This window comes from Xenopus laevis, chromosome 3S, assembly GCF_017654675.1.
Source record: "Xenopus laevis strain J_2021 chromosome 3S, Xenopus_laevis_v10.1, whole genome shotgun sequence".
Taxonomy (NCBI): Eukaryota; Metazoa; Chordata; class Amphibia; order Anura; family Pipidae; genus Xenopus; species Xenopus laevis.
In genome coordinates, this window is record NC_054376.1 from 27,408,839 (window position 1) to 27,424,159 (window position 15,321).

General features: G+C 41.4%; 1 protein-coding gene across 2 annotated transcripts; it reads left to right on the plus strand.

The window, feature by feature from the left end:
- Positions 1-100: 100 nt before the first annotated feature.
- LOC108712739 lies at positions 101-14,253 on the plus strand. 2 transcript variants are annotated; one of them, XM_018255126.2, is made up of 7 exons: positions 101-412; positions 3,482-3,540; positions 5,639-5,675; positions 6,766-6,928; positions 9,806-9,997; positions 12,076-12,191; positions 13,859-14,253. In XM_018255126.2, the coding sequence occupies exons 2-7, from the start codon at positions 3,515-3,517 to the stop codon at positions 14,186-14,188; spliced, it is 864 nt and encodes a 287-aa protein (XP_018110615.1). In that variant the 5' UTR covers positions 101-412; positions 3,482-3,514; the 3' UTR covers positions 14,189-14,253. The 2 variants fall into 2 exon arrangements, with proteins under 2 accessions (XP_018110615.1, XP_041444064.1); XM_041588130.1 differs by lacking the exon at positions 101-412 and adding an exon at positions 4,653-4,800 and having other exon boundaries at positions 3,476-3,540.
- The last annotated feature ends 1,068 nt before the right edge of the window (positions 14,254-15,321 follow it).

The window sequence follows — 15,321 nt, forward strand, 5'->3', positions numbered from 1 at the left end:
GTTAAAGATCCACTGCATAACTTATAATCTGTGGGAGCTGGTCTTTTAATCATCATAATACTCCGCCTCCATATTTCTGCTCAGACCAGTCCGGGCACATCTGAGCCTTCATATAGAATTGCTGCTGAATTCCTGAAAAGGTAAATCAGGATAAAACATAAAATGCTGATCACTTAACCGGCTACACCCACCTACATTTGTTAATGCAAAAGTGATCAGGGGATTCCACACAGTCCAAAAGCAGGAAGTGTCATTTATTCCAATACAATTTTGGGCCAAGAAATGTGCATCACGCCTATGGTGCGAACTGATAATCTTTCCCACGCCAAATTATGCAAGAGAAATTTATGCACAAAGAAAACATAAATACAAGGGAAGAAGCAGCGGCAGAAGGAAGGTGTCGGCTCTACATGTAAGTACGTCTGTCTCTAAAGGGAAACCCAACCTTTCACCAGGGTTTGCTTCCCCTTTTATTGTCCTACTGTATATCTGGGCAGCCATCAAAGTATTCATATTTATTCTAATTGGGACTTCAAAAATCCACAGAAATGAGCCAAACAAATAAGCACCTTTTGTCTGCTCCAGTGTGGGTTCATAGCAATGTGGGGCATTCGTAGTAAAAGCAAATAATGAAGTGAATACTTTCCTTTCGAATGTATATGGAAGTGAGTATGCTGTACTACACACCTGCTTACTTTGTTCAATTGCTTCTTATATACAGTATGTATATTAATGATTTTTTTTACTTATGCAAGTGCCATTTTTTACCCATAAGCTTTTAAAAACCATAATTCTATGGCACAAGGGGGAGTTGCATTTGATGCCATTGGATACCAATGCATGCCAGTATGCTGAACATTTTTTGTATTCCAATGATTTCCAGTGCTTGACATAAATTTGACATCTGTGGTCAATTTTTAGGCTCAGTTGCTACAAGTTTTGATGCTGGCCATATTAGAAACCATGGAGCTACCACCTCCTGCATTAATTGGCACACTGGTACATAATTCATTTTTTTTTTTTTATAACTTGTTTTTTATTGTAGATGACAAAGTGTAATCACATCTAATGATTATACATGTTATTATAAAGCTGAGAGAATAGTAAATGTGATTTCGAAAACATAGCATATCAAAAACATTTTAAGAACATTTTAAACAATCAGCTCAGTCGTGGCTTATAGCATTGGGGGGGGTAGGACCTGTGGGGATTAGGTCAGATAGGAGGTTAGTAGTCTGTTGGTTAGATGACTTCTGGGAGGCGCAGTATCGGGTCCCGATAGCTCCTGTTGTAGTGTTGCTAGATATTGGGATGATTCCATGACCAAGGGATGATCATTGAGAACCTCCATATCATACCATGACGTATGTCTAAAGGTGTCGATTGTGAGGCATTTGATGTGTTGTGGGAGTTGTGCTATGTAGGTAGACCAGGTGTTGAAGAATTTTGATGTGTTGTGTTCTTTCCTGGTTATGGTTTCTAGCCAGTCCATATGGAAAATATGGTGAAGCTTTTGTTTCACCAACGTCAACGATGGAGGGTCAGTGTGTAACCATTGTTGCAGTATCGTTTTCCTGGCAGCTGCTGCCAGTCTGCCCATGAGGTGTTTTTCAGTTTTTGTGATTTGTGGAAATGAAAAGGGCCCATGTTATATGTAGTTGGAGCGGTTTCCCTATCATCTGTGCACCATATGAAATGACTTCTTTCCAAAAAGATTGCATTAAGGGACAAGACCACATGGTATGTATCAAATTCGCTTCAGGGGCGTGGCATTTTAAACATACATCTGAGGAGAGGCTACCCATCTTAAATCGTCTGAACACAAGTACTTTTTAATGAATTGTGTTGTTTTGCTCAATGACTGTGATCATTTTAATGTACCGGATACAATTGTTGTTGGACCTCACACACCCTAGCTACTAGGAGGAACAAGAACGCCTGATGCACAAAGGTGGAGGCTCGGCCACCTCCCAACAGTAGTCCTATAGAAAATTCCAATGGCACACAGATCTGCTGAAACATTTCAGGTGTTTATTACAAAGTGCAGTGCCACAACTAAAATGTGGTTGCAGTGATGAATGACCTCTTTAGGGAATAATGTACCACTTTATTGTAAAATATAAGGATATTAGGAGTCACTGAGGAGTTTTCTGACCATATAAAGAAATGGGACCGAAAGCCAGGTGTTCATGCAGGCAGGTTCAATGGTGTTACAACTTGTGCCCAGGCCCCTGCAAAAATTCTTTGCAGGACTCAGTGCTAAATAACCCACCCGCTCCCTGTCTGCTCTCGCCCATGGAGGCAGTAGGCACTGACATTTTGCAGGGTAAAGTGGCTATAAAGGAAGCTTACTCCATGGTCTGGGTCTGCTTTCTCTGTAGTTATACTACTGGTCAGGTTAATTGACTCCTGATATAACTGCTCATAGTATGTGTGAATGTGTTAGCTTGTAAGCTTCATTTGGGCAGGGGCTGGTATGAATGATGAGTAAAGCACGCCATTAATATGTCAGTAGTTTGTTATTACTTGTTTTAATATGCTTCTCTACAGTTAATAGCTGCAGGTGAGTTAGGGTTTGGGTCCTTGTAAAACTATCTAATGATCCCATCCCAAATATGACGTACTGGCAGGACTTGTTATCTATTTATTAACTAAGGGTAATTATATGAGGGTAATTATATAAGGGCCCTTGTTCAGGTCTAAGCTCTACAAATTCCTTGTTCAATCACATCCTACTAATTTACAGGCTATATATTTAGGGTAGGGACACACTGGACGATTTGTCGCCAACGTTTTAAAAAAGTAAATCGCGGCGACAAGACGATTGTCTTTTTTGAACAGACGATTCACAGCAACTATTGGCGCAGAGCGTTTTGTATCCCATTACTCTGTGCGGTACATGCTCCACCCAAACCGGAAACGGTTTGTGCTTCCCGCTGTAACCTGGCGTCTTTACGTTCTTGCGTTCTTGCGTCATTGCGTTCGCATTGTAATTTTAATACAATTGCTGCTACTTATCTGTATGTGTGTGCATGTCTAGGAGATTTCAGTGCTTTTCTAAGCACATGCTATTTCTGATAAATCGCTCGGAAAAGGGTCTCAGTGCGTTTTGGAGCTACAGGCGATTCACAAACGCGCTGTGGGTACAGGAGCTGGCGTCTTTCATTTGTTTTTGTTCAGAGACAAAACGAGCGATATGTCGCCGCGGTTTGCTTTTTAAAAACGTTGGCGACAAATCGTCCTGTGTGTCCCTACCCTAAGGCTGCACTGCTCTTGTGCAATATATTGATTTATTGTAGGTGTCACTAGGATGTTTTATTCACACTATGTATTAGCCAGAATGTGTTGCTATTTCTTACACTAGACAGATGCCTGAAATAAATTTTGATTGTATTAGTCATCCTGCTACAGTTCCAGGAATATCTAGGGCAGGAACGTTGTTCTACTTCTTACACCCAATGTGCTTATTTGACACCTGCAGATTATTCTGAAAAGTCTCAGCTCTAAAGGCCTCATGAAATCCTCAATGGCATGTAACTGGTAAGTAGAATTAGCCAATATTGAATATATTCAGTTATCTATATTGTATGTACTTTACATCCATTATTTGGTGCAGCCATTCTCACCAGAACATCAGGCTGAAGTGTGCACCCGCTTGAGGTGCCAAGGGTATTATTCAAGTAAATGGGAGCCATGGGAGGTGAATAAAGGAACAATTTTGTACCTAGTCTCAATAAACTCACTATGCCAATTACTGTTAAGAGACAAGTGAATCCCATAGTGAATCCCATTTACAACTGCCACTGAACAGTAAATCCAGGGCAAAAGTTTGTCCCTTTGTGCTTATTTAGAGAGCACTTCTACCTGGGGTTTGGCTGTACCCTGCACCTCATCATGTCATAACTCTTGCCATACGGGTTGCTGTAATTACAGGGCACAATACAGGCACGGGCAGGGCTGCCATGAGTGGGGCACAGGTGTCCTGGTCCTGGCAGAATTTAAGGCTAAAAGGGGGCCTGGCTGTGCTGCACCAGATTAGACAGGCCCCCCTTAATGGAAAACTAAACCCTAACAATTTATTTGGCTAAAACTGCCATGTTTATACTGAACTTATTGCACCAGCCTAAAGTTTCAGCTTGTCAATAGCAACAATGATCCAGGACTTCAAACTTGTCACAGGGGGTCACCATCTTGGAAAGTGTCTGTGATACTCACATGCTCAGTGGGCTCTGAGCAGCTGTTGAGAAGCTAAGCTTAGGGGTTGTTGCAAATGATCAAGCAGAAAACTAGGTTTGTCTGTAATATAAGATGATGCTACAGGGCCGATTATTAAATTCTGATGCTAGTTGCACTGGTTTCTGTGCTGCCATGTAGTAATTATTTGTATTAATTACTAATCAGCCTTATATTGTGCCATTTCTATTCTATGTGTACTGTATATTGTGAGTGGGTCCCTAAGCTCAGTAAGTGACAGCAGCACAGAGCATGTGCAGTGAATCAGCAGAAAAGAAGATGGGGAGCTACTGAGGCATTTTTGGAGACACAGATACTGCTAAAGAGCTATGGTTGCCTTGGGCTCGTATAGAGGCCCAAAACATAATGTACAACATTTCTAGCTTTCTTCTTTAGTAAAGCTTTAGTTCTCCTTTAAGAGAGTGGGAGCCGAAGCCGAACCACCTACAACACGTAGCGCCGTAGTCCCAAAGCGATGTAATCTCCGTGAACGGAGCCACAGCCACGAAAAAGACCCAATGCCAAGAAAGAAGCCAAAAGAAAACTTTAGAAGCTGCCATCGCTGAGGTCAAGGAAGAAGAACCTAAGCCATTTTTTTTTTAAAATCAAACCCCTGGCCACCAATGTTTTATTTTAATCCACAATTTTTTTTTGACATTTTCAATGGGGCCCCTGACTACTAATGGTTTTTTTTTATTTGTAGGCGGGGTGCGGTGGACGCCAGTGAAGTTTTTATGTCGGGCCCCTGACCACCAATTGCTTTTTTTTAACTTGTATGGGGGACCCTGGCCACCAATTGGTTTTTTTAGTGTTCATGCTTTAGCTCCTATGTTTGTGTGGCTTTTTTCCTGTGGTGTGTGGGGGGGTGTGGTGTCTGTGGCAGGGCTTGTGGTGGTGGGCGGGGCTGAGGGGGCCAGAAAATGTTGATGTACAGGGCTCTGTGATCTCTTCTGATGGCCCTGGGCACAGGCATACATTGAGGACAGGGGGCAGAAAAGGGCACATATGCCACCCCTCCATAAATACAGAGCTGTTGGATGCAGGCATTGATGTATGCATGGAGAACACATAGATCTCTGCACTCCAAAATGGAAATTACCCCTGTAATCATCTCCATAGGAGGGTTTATAGGCGGATTCCAGATAATAATTCCTGTGTGTCTGGCAGTGCCTAGGTGTGTCCCTGAGTGCAAGTGACAATGCTTATATTTTTTTTCTATGGTACTAGGAAAGCGCTATAACTGCCTGGGGGCATATTCAGGAGAGGTGATACCATTTTTACTTTAATCCCCTTGACTATAGTTGCTCCACCACTGGCCTTGTCCCCACACAAAAATATGATGGTGTGTGTAAATGGGTTCCCTTACCAATGTTATTTTACTGAACATCTTGTTTTCTCATTTCAGGGTTAATGGAGAGTCTCTCTTTTCTCCATGGAACCAGGTTAGATATTTTGTATAACAGGTTTGTCCATCTGCATCACCTCCCCACAGATGTTTATTTAACAGAAGTCTTGCAAAAATCCCCATATTTTTACTTTCCTACAATGCATTTTTTCCCATATACAGATCCCTGTAAACATTGCAAAACTCTGCGTCCACTGCTAAGCACAAGTGGGGTTCATATTGGTGAAAAATTAGAGTCCATTTGTGTAAAGGCGCAGATTAAAGAAAGGGCCCCTGGAATAAATCCATGGTCTCAGATAGGTGTTAAACAGAGAAGTTCTTTGCCAATCTTGCATAATACTCTTTGTGTGTGCCTGAATGGCATAATGGGTTAGGCATAACCCTTGTAGCTATTCTCTACTCTGCACAATGAGGATGTTAAAATAAATTTCTCTCCTATAGGAGAAGTTTACCTAGAAATTAAAGGAAATGTAAACCCTTAAAATACATAGATGTAAAACTGCTCAGTGTGCTCTTCTGATCAGAGTTAGTGACCACAGAAGAGCTGGTATTTCTATTCTGAGCCATGATTTGCCCCAACAACTCCCTTGTACCTTTGCTTAAAATGATTGAGACAGACCTGTTTATTGGTCAACTGATGTTAATGGCCATGATAAGCAGTAGATGAGCAGCAGAAGTGAGTGCTGATCATCAGAGTGGTGGTATATCAGAGTGAGGGTTTGGCTTGGGAAGTTTGTGGGTCTGTCTGTACCCCATGGCTCGGTTTTGGGGTTCCCCCTGTCAGGCTCCTGCAAAATAAGGCCATTTTCTCATTTAGCAGTAAATCTGGCACCTATTTGCAACGTTATACAGTCTGCATGGCATGATAATTAGGGAATAGAATATATCTCCTTCACCTGCAGGGGAGGAACAAGACCATAGTGGGTCACAGTGTTGCAATTTTTTGGGCCTTTGTTTCATCTAGGTTAACTGGAAAGTCAATGAATATTTCCATATACTGCATAGAAGCTTACTGAATGAGCCCCAGTGCATTGGCTGTAGCAGTGTTTGTGTCATCTCTGCTCCTCTGAGCTGTTTAATAAGCAGAATACTAAAACTCCATGTATATTTCCTTATGTCCTGAACAGGATTCCAGAGACATGCTCTGCCCGGACAATCTTGGGCCTCCTACATATATCTCCTATCCTATACCTCCCTATGGCACCCTACATCAGCATGGAAGGAAGGCTATATTTCCAATTATGAATCGGCATAAAATTATTGATATGACGAAAAAATTTGATCTAAATGGTAAGTTTAGTATTGCTTTGATAGATTCACTTCCAAATACAGTAGCAGTCTAATAAATCCAGTGTTATTCTGGAGACTCTTGGCTCTATTAGGGGACCTGATGACCCCCTCCACCCCCAACCACAACCTGCCCCATGACCATTACCACCCATTCATTGCAAGCTACTGACTGCCGAACACTACATACTGCCAGTTTCAATGGATGGGTCAGTCTGACCCTGAAAATATCTTAAGCCAGATTTGGGTAAGAGCTGCAGACCAAACATCTGAAGGGCTGCACAAAATAATAATTTTTTAATTTGCAGTCACAAAATAATATATTTTGTGCTGACAAAACCAAATTTTGCAGTCTCAAAATTTTATTGCCTTTAAAATTCATCTTGTACTGATAAAACGTAATATTGTACTTACTGTTATCAGTACAAGATGAATTTTAAAGGCAATAAAAAAAAGTGTTAAAACGTAATATTGTACTTACTGTTAACACTTTTTAACACAAAAGTTTATATTGTGATATAACATTTTTTATATATTGCCAACACAAAATATATTTCATATTGACTTAAAGGATAACTAAACCCCCCACTGAAACAGAATCCCCATCTAAAAGCCCCCTTTCACCCCCTCCCCTCTTCCTCCCTGCATAGTCCACTATTTAAAAAAGTGTTGTAGAAAGTTGCACAGACCTCCCCATGCAGAGTAGCACAGCGGAGCTCACAGGCGCCATCTTTGGTGTTTTTGAATCCTCTTCTTCCCTTCCCTATTTACAGAGCGTTCCGGCGTATGCGCAGTAGATGTGTATAGCAAACAGCTCCAACTGCACATGCGGTCCTTTAGCAACATATTGGAAGATACCAAAGATGATGCTCGTGAGCTCCGCTGCGCTACTCTGCATGGGGATGTCTGTGCAACATTCTGCAACACTTTTTGAAATAGTAGACTTTGCAGGGAGGAAGCGGTGCATAGGCGCCGCCATGCCAGTCTAATTCCAAAGTTTTCTAAAGAGAAGAAGATGGCTGCCGTGAACTCAGATGCCTGAATCTGCAGGCATAACTGCATGGGACATAACTGTTGAGTGAGTTTGCAATTGATCCTTAGCATGCAGCTCAGATTCAATAGCAACAGGTATGACCCATATGACCCCCCTCAAGTCACTGATTGGTTACTGCCTGGTAATCAATCAGTGGAAACCAAGAGAGTTGAACAGCAGGAAGTAGAGTTCTGGCTATTATGGTAGACATCCAGTCACTCCAACCTTTATACATTACATTTTTGGCTAAACTATATTAGAAACTATATTAGAATTTTTTTTTATGTTGCACAGCCTAGTTGAAGCTGAATGCTGGATGAGTAGTGAAACGTCTTCAATGATTACTCAGCAAGTCCAGTTGTTTTTAAATTTACCTATACTAGATATACCATGACCTGGATGAATGAAAATCTTCATAGTCATCTATTTACCCAGTTTTTATTTATTTTGCACTGAATAATTCCTTTGAAGGAGAATTCAGCCCCCAGGGTGATAAGTACACACTGGCCCCCCTCCCTGCCTCCCCTTGCTCAGTGTTACCCCAGAATTGTGTCCCCTATAGGATTACTGACTGTAGATGCAGAGTGAATGCAGCGGAGCTCTCAGGCGCCATCTTCATAGTTACATAGTTATATACATACATTAAGTAATCATCAGTAATCGCACAGGGGACACAATTCTGGGGTAACACTTAGCAGGGGGGAGGCAGGGAGGCGGGCCAGCAGAGGGGGCCGGTGGCGACTTATCACCGTGGGGGTTTAGTTCTCCTTTAAAGCTGGCCATAGACGCAAAGATCCGATCGTACGAATCAATGTACGATCGGACTTTCCCATCTCCCGACCCTCCACTAACCATTCAGATCAAAGTCTTTACCATTCCGATCAAATAGAACAGATCACCCAATGTTCTGCCCCTGAAAGAAATCGTACGATACTTATGTCTGACAACACTAGTGACAGTCTCCCTCTGAAAATCGTATGATCGCCAATACAGGCAGAGATATTATCGGCAGGCGACAGAAATTTTCTAACCTGTCCGATCGACCAAACGACCGATCTCCGACGGACGAAAAATGACGGGACTCTCCACACATGGTCCGAAAATCGTACGAATCCACGATTCGTAAGATCGGATCTTTGCGTCTATGGCCAGCTTAAGGCCCATCAAGCACAGTCTGGTTGGTGTGAGGTAAGTTCTATGGATTGTACAATATTGTATTATGATATTACTGCTGATCACAGAAGGTAAGTACACGTGGTTGAGGTCATTCCAATCATCAGAGTCTAGCTTGGGAAAATGAAAATTGAATATAAGCGTCATCATACTGTAATAAGAAACTTTCTAAATACAAGCAATTAACAATTCTTCTTATTCTGTCTTCATGCAGCAGTTGGGTGTCAGATATTCATTGACAGTTACATCCAATATATCTCCTTTTGGCTAGATGATGTATTAGAGCTCATTCTATTAAAATCACCAGACATCATGTCTTTCTACATGCAGGATTTGTGCAAAAGGCACTTATTTTGTTTGATTTTGTTTGTACTGGAATCAGTTATTTGAATAAGCTTTAATACATCTGCTAAGAAAGGAAGCCCCCCTATAAAATATATTGGATCTAACTGTCAATGAATATCTGACACCCAACTCCTGAATGAAGAGAGAATGAAGAGAAACAGATGCTGAAAGAGGAATAATGAACATAAACTTGATTATTTCAGAAACAATGCAGAATATTTAATTGATTGTATTTGGAACGTTTCTTATTTCAGTATGATGAAGCTTATATTACATTTTCATTGTTGCGATAGTTCCCCTTTAAAGACCCTTGCTTCTGTTCCTTTCAGATATTTCCTACATCTACTTGGATTCTTTTAATTTGAACCAGTCTATGGAGACTCTCAGACCGGCTCCAGTCTCCTACCGGAGAGAGTACAGCAGAACATATTTCATTAAGGACAGCAATAATAAATGGTTTGTGTTTGAGAATGGAGTTCTAAAAGCGAAATATCTGCAAGGTGATAACTTCAACAATAGAGGTAAGTGCTGGTTTATACTGTACAATACAGTACACTGTAGAGAAAACCAAGACTCTAGGTAATGGCTAACTAATCAAAGTGGCTAAAACTTTGCTGTAAAGAGCAGGACCAGTGTAGTCAGTCTGCCAGTGGAACAGGGTGTTCTGGTCAACGGAACAGTAACACCAAAAAGATTAAAGTGTTTAAAAGGAATGACAATATCATGTATTTGCCCTGCACTGGTACAGCTGGTGTGTTTTCTTCAGAAACACTATTATAGTTTATATAAACAAGCTGCAGCTATTCAAGCACAGGATACTCAGTAGATAACAGATAAGCTCTGAAGAATCCTATTGTACTAGTATAGGGCTTATCTGTTATCTGCTGTGTATCCTGTGCATTTTCTCCTTTTTAGCTTTGAATGGCTGCCCCTAAGTCTACACAGCAGCTTGTTTATATAAACATTATGAAAGTGACTTCTGTCTTGGAAACTCAGTTGTGAATAAAACAGATAGATTTCTATTGATGTTTCATAACCTTTATAAAAAAAAGTCAGCCCATTGGAAATAAAACCATGTCATTTGTGACCCTGCACAAGGACTCTTTTTTTTTTTTATTAACTAGAGTTGCATGGGCATTTGTGGACCCCACACCTTTTATTGGGGTTCACAGACCATTTTACTATGTCCCACTTGGTTGCAATACTGCCACAATTTTGTTGGGTGCGAAGGTCATTCAATGCGATCTTTGTGCTGGCTTTACTGGTACCTCAGAGCAGAATTGACCTCCAGGTGTTGCTGAAAAGCAAATCCAATTAAAGAATGTACTGAACATACGTAAACATTATAATATGCTTTTAGAAGCCTTTTTTTGCCTCAAGAGTACCTGTAAAGCTGGGGCCTAAATGCCATCTTGGTCGTCCCCTAAATTTATTTAAAGAAGAATTCAACCCCCCATATAATAAAACCCACTACCCTTCATGCCCCCCCCTGCTTCTGCCCTCACAGGTGATAAATCCAATAATTGCCCCAATCCTGTAATTACCCCTGAGCTAATGGGCGCCATCATCTTCTCTTCGGTAATCTTCGGAAAGTAAGTATCGCAGTATCGACGTATGGGCAGTTAAAGCAATGTTCTAGTTCCAGACAACTGCGCATGCGCTGAAAGTGACGGAAATAGCCAAAGGGAAGGAAGAAGACTCGAAGATTACCGAAGAGAAGAAGATGGCACCCGTGAGCTCTGCTGCACTTACTCTGCAACGAGGGGTAATTACAGGATTAGGAGCAATTACTGGAGTTATCACCTATGCGGGCAGGAACAGGGAGGGGGGAATATGTAGGGTAGGGGGTTTTATTATATGGGGGGTTGAATTTATGTTTTACTATATCTCTGATTGTGATCCTGCTTAGATTCAGGGGTCCAGCACTCAGACGAGCCATTCTGTGTATTTATATTGTTTGTTTTTTTCTTTCCTGTAAATGAGTTTTGTTGTGGGACTACATGATTTACACTGTATGCTGCCATGATCTGCCCAAACAAATCCCCGTCTGAATGAGACTATGGCTGATGAAGGGATTTATCTGCTGGGCAACCCTTCCATTCTTTTGTGTCTGCCCTAGCTGGTGCAATCAGTGCAGCAGCTACTTGCATTCTTAAAGGAGAACTAAACCCCCCCAATAATAAAAACCTCTGCCACTACCCTACATAGTCCTCCCTCCCTGCTCCACCCCCACATAGGTGATTACCCCTGAAAGTGCCCCTAATTCATTACTCCGCTGCGCTTACTCTGCACCTAACTATATGTGAGTAATGAAATAGGGGCACTTTCAGGGGTAATCACACAGGGAGGGGGAACTATGTAGGGTAGTGGGTAGGGGTTTTTATTATTGGAGTTTAGTTCTCCTTTAAATAAGGTGAAGGCATTCAGTTGTCTGAAGAAGGGCAATGGCAGATTTAGCGATTGGGGGTGTTTTTGTGCCCAGGTGACAAATAACCCCCGTTTATTGTGTATTAAAGACTTGTACTGCTATAAATCCTGTAAGTGTAGAGAATAAGAAAGTCTGATTCATGTGTTTTTTCTGTGCTTTACATGTCCCCAGCAACAGTAACAATTTCTAAATACTCTTCATTGTCCGGAGGCAAAATACCTGTCACATTAAAGATAGAAGGGCCCAACATTTTTCTCCTTTGCTCTTCTGGCAGCCTGCAATACGAAGTAAGTAAGTAGTAATGTATGTCTATGTCAGGATTGTGCAATGTCTGTTTCTGCAGAGAAATTATCCCCCCCCCCTGTCCTGGAGGTAAATACAGGGTGGGGAGGCCAATACGTTGTCAGAAGGAACACATTAGCCCCAGAATAGATTATAGTCTTAAAGGAAACCTATAACCTCAAAATGAATACTTAAGCAACGGATAGTTTATATCATAAGGGGCATATTAATGAATCTTACCAAACTGGTATATATACTGTATTAGAGTAAATATTGCTCTTTTACATCTTTTCCCTTGAGCCGCCATTTACTGATGGTCTGTATGCTGCCTCAGCGATCCCCTGGCCAGAAATACTGCAGCTCTAACTGTAACAGGAAGAAGTGTGGAAGCAAAAGACAGAACTCTGTCTGTTAATTGGCTCATGTAACCTAACATGTAAGGTTTGTTTGTGTGCACCGTGAATTGTAGGATCCCAGGGGGCAGCACTTTTTTTTTTTAAATGGCAATTTTCTATTTATGATTACCCAATGGCACATATTACTAAAAAGTATATTATTGTGAAAATTAGTTATTTAGATGAAGCTGGGTTTTACAGGTGAGCTGTTTTATGCAATATATTTTTATAGAGAACAAGTTTAGGGGGTATAGTTTTCCTCTAAGTGTTGGTAATGATACATGCATGGTCCTGTAAGGATAAGTAAACCTTTAAAATATGTAAGAGGGAAATGATGAGAGTGCTTTTCTAATCACTTTTGCTATTTACATTCTTTTTTTAAGAGTCCAATATGAATGAATTCTGTTACAACAGTGCCACCTACTTGTCAGTTTCCAACTGTGATCATCAAGTTGAGGAACTTGTCAAAAGAAAGAATAAGGGCTTGTCTGATGATAGTGATAGAGGAGGTTGAAGGGTATAGAAATAAACAGATCACACAGTGTGCATCTAAATAAAAAGGTAGAGTTCACCTTTAAAAATGTTGAGTCTAGTTTAACCATTAGTCCAACTTGGTGTCCAGCCAGGAATCAAATCAGTGGTGGAAGTAAACCCACAAGCACAATGGAACTTGATAACTAAGCAATTAGTACAGCTTAAAGGCACCCCTATAATGGTATAAGGGGGTGCCAAACACAGTCGGGTCCATTTATAAACACAGGGAAAATTTGCAATTAGCAACCAATCAGTGACTAGCTTTTCTCAGCCAGCTGCAGGTTGAACACTGAAAGCAATAATCCGATTGGTTGCCATGAGTTACTGCCGAGGTGCAAATTTTCCCGGTGTTTATAAATGACCCCCAGTGTCACACCAGCATTACAACGCAGCAGAATTATGCAGCAATGGTGCAAACACACAACAGAATGCACCAGTGCTGGTTAGGAAGCACAGGATTTCACAATCAGTAACGTAACTGGAGGGGGGTGGGCCCAGGTGTGAGACGTACAGCCAGGCCCCGCCGCCCTCCGCACAAGATTATTTGCGCCGAAATCGATGGCTGTGGCTGGAAATCAGCAGTGCACGAGCTGCTAGGGGGCCCCCTAGGGGTATTTATTTTTTAAAACAAATATGAAAAATAAATACCATTTGAAAATTGTCAGTATACCAGATTTTTTTTTAAATTGCAATGTAAGATAGGAAAATGTTCCATATAAATCATTACTGTCATTTTTCCATAGGCAACAAATGAAAATCTCGATACAATCTCAGATGAGAGTAAAGAAAAATTTCTCTTCTACCAAAATCCAATTGGTACCTTCACCTGTTCCTTTGAGCCAACAAGAAATCTGCAGCTGACTCTCTGCACGGACACCAGTTCCAATGTCAACGTGCAGCCCAAATCTTCCAACACCCCAAATGTGCATTTTTCTCTTTTCTCTCCTCCGAGCTCACGTTTTGTAAATGTGGGAGGAGGCAGAATAGCCCTGAGGCCCCAGGGGACAGAAAAACTAGATAATAATTTCAGGTGGCTCCTGCCAAATAAATGCAATCCAGATTATCTTTTTTAAAGGGGAATTAAAGTATAAAATAGAATAATGCTAGAAATGCTGTATTTTGTATACTAAAGATAAACATGAACTTACTGTACCACAAGCCTAACAACACAAATTATTTATGCTTTCAAAGTTGGCCACAGGGGGTCACCATCTTGTAACTTTGTTATACATCTTTGCAAGACCAACACCATGCACATGCTCAGTGTGGTCTGGGATTCAGTTGGGAGGTTAAGTTTAGGGATCTTCATAAATTATGAAAACAGCACAAGTTAAATAATATCTGGCAGAAGCCGATACAGCAAGACTCAGAATATGCAGACTGCACTGGGTCCTGTGTTGTCATGTAATCGAATGTGGATTTTATTGTTTTTGTATTGTTTAATACAAACTTTCTCCAACTCTGCAGAACTAGTGGCTGCAGCAAAATAATCCTTCAATGAGAATCCCAGTTTATCTGTTTGGCCCGATGATCTTTGTCCCTGCCACTGAGGGATTATAAAACAATAAAATCCAATACGAATCTCTACACATTCACCAACTGCTCTACAGGGGAACAAACAAAGCTGCTTGAGTTCTGCACCACTCGGAAGTATGTTTGGCTGTGAAGTAAGGTGGGTGGGGGTTCGGCTGGAAAGTGAGATGGGTGAGGTTTTGGCTGGGAAGTGAGGTGGGTGGGGGTTCTGCTGGGAAGTAAGGTGGGTGGGGGTTTGGCTGGGAAAAAGGTGGGTGGGGGTTCGGCTGGGAAGTGAGGTAGGTGGGGGTTTGGCTGGGAAGTAAGGCGGGTGGGTGGGGGTTCAGCTGGGTGGGTTCCCGGGTGGGTGGGTTCCCAGGTGGATTCCTGGGTGGGTTTTCTGTTCAAAAGTAAGATCGTTTCCCTGCAGAGCAGTTAGGGACCGTCTGACGTTTCCTATCCGCAGCAGTCAGAGCAGGTAAATGAAGGGAGAATCTCACTGCATACAGTCAGGTTTATTATAAAAAAACAGTAGACATTTTTTAATTAACGTATATTGGAGATAGGTTTCTTTTTAAATAAAAAAAGTAAAAATGGGATTTTTTTTTTTGCCTTTACATCCCCTTAGCAGATTTGTCAAGAGGCATTTCCCTTTGCGTCTGATATGTATAATAAACTGTATGTAATTAATAAA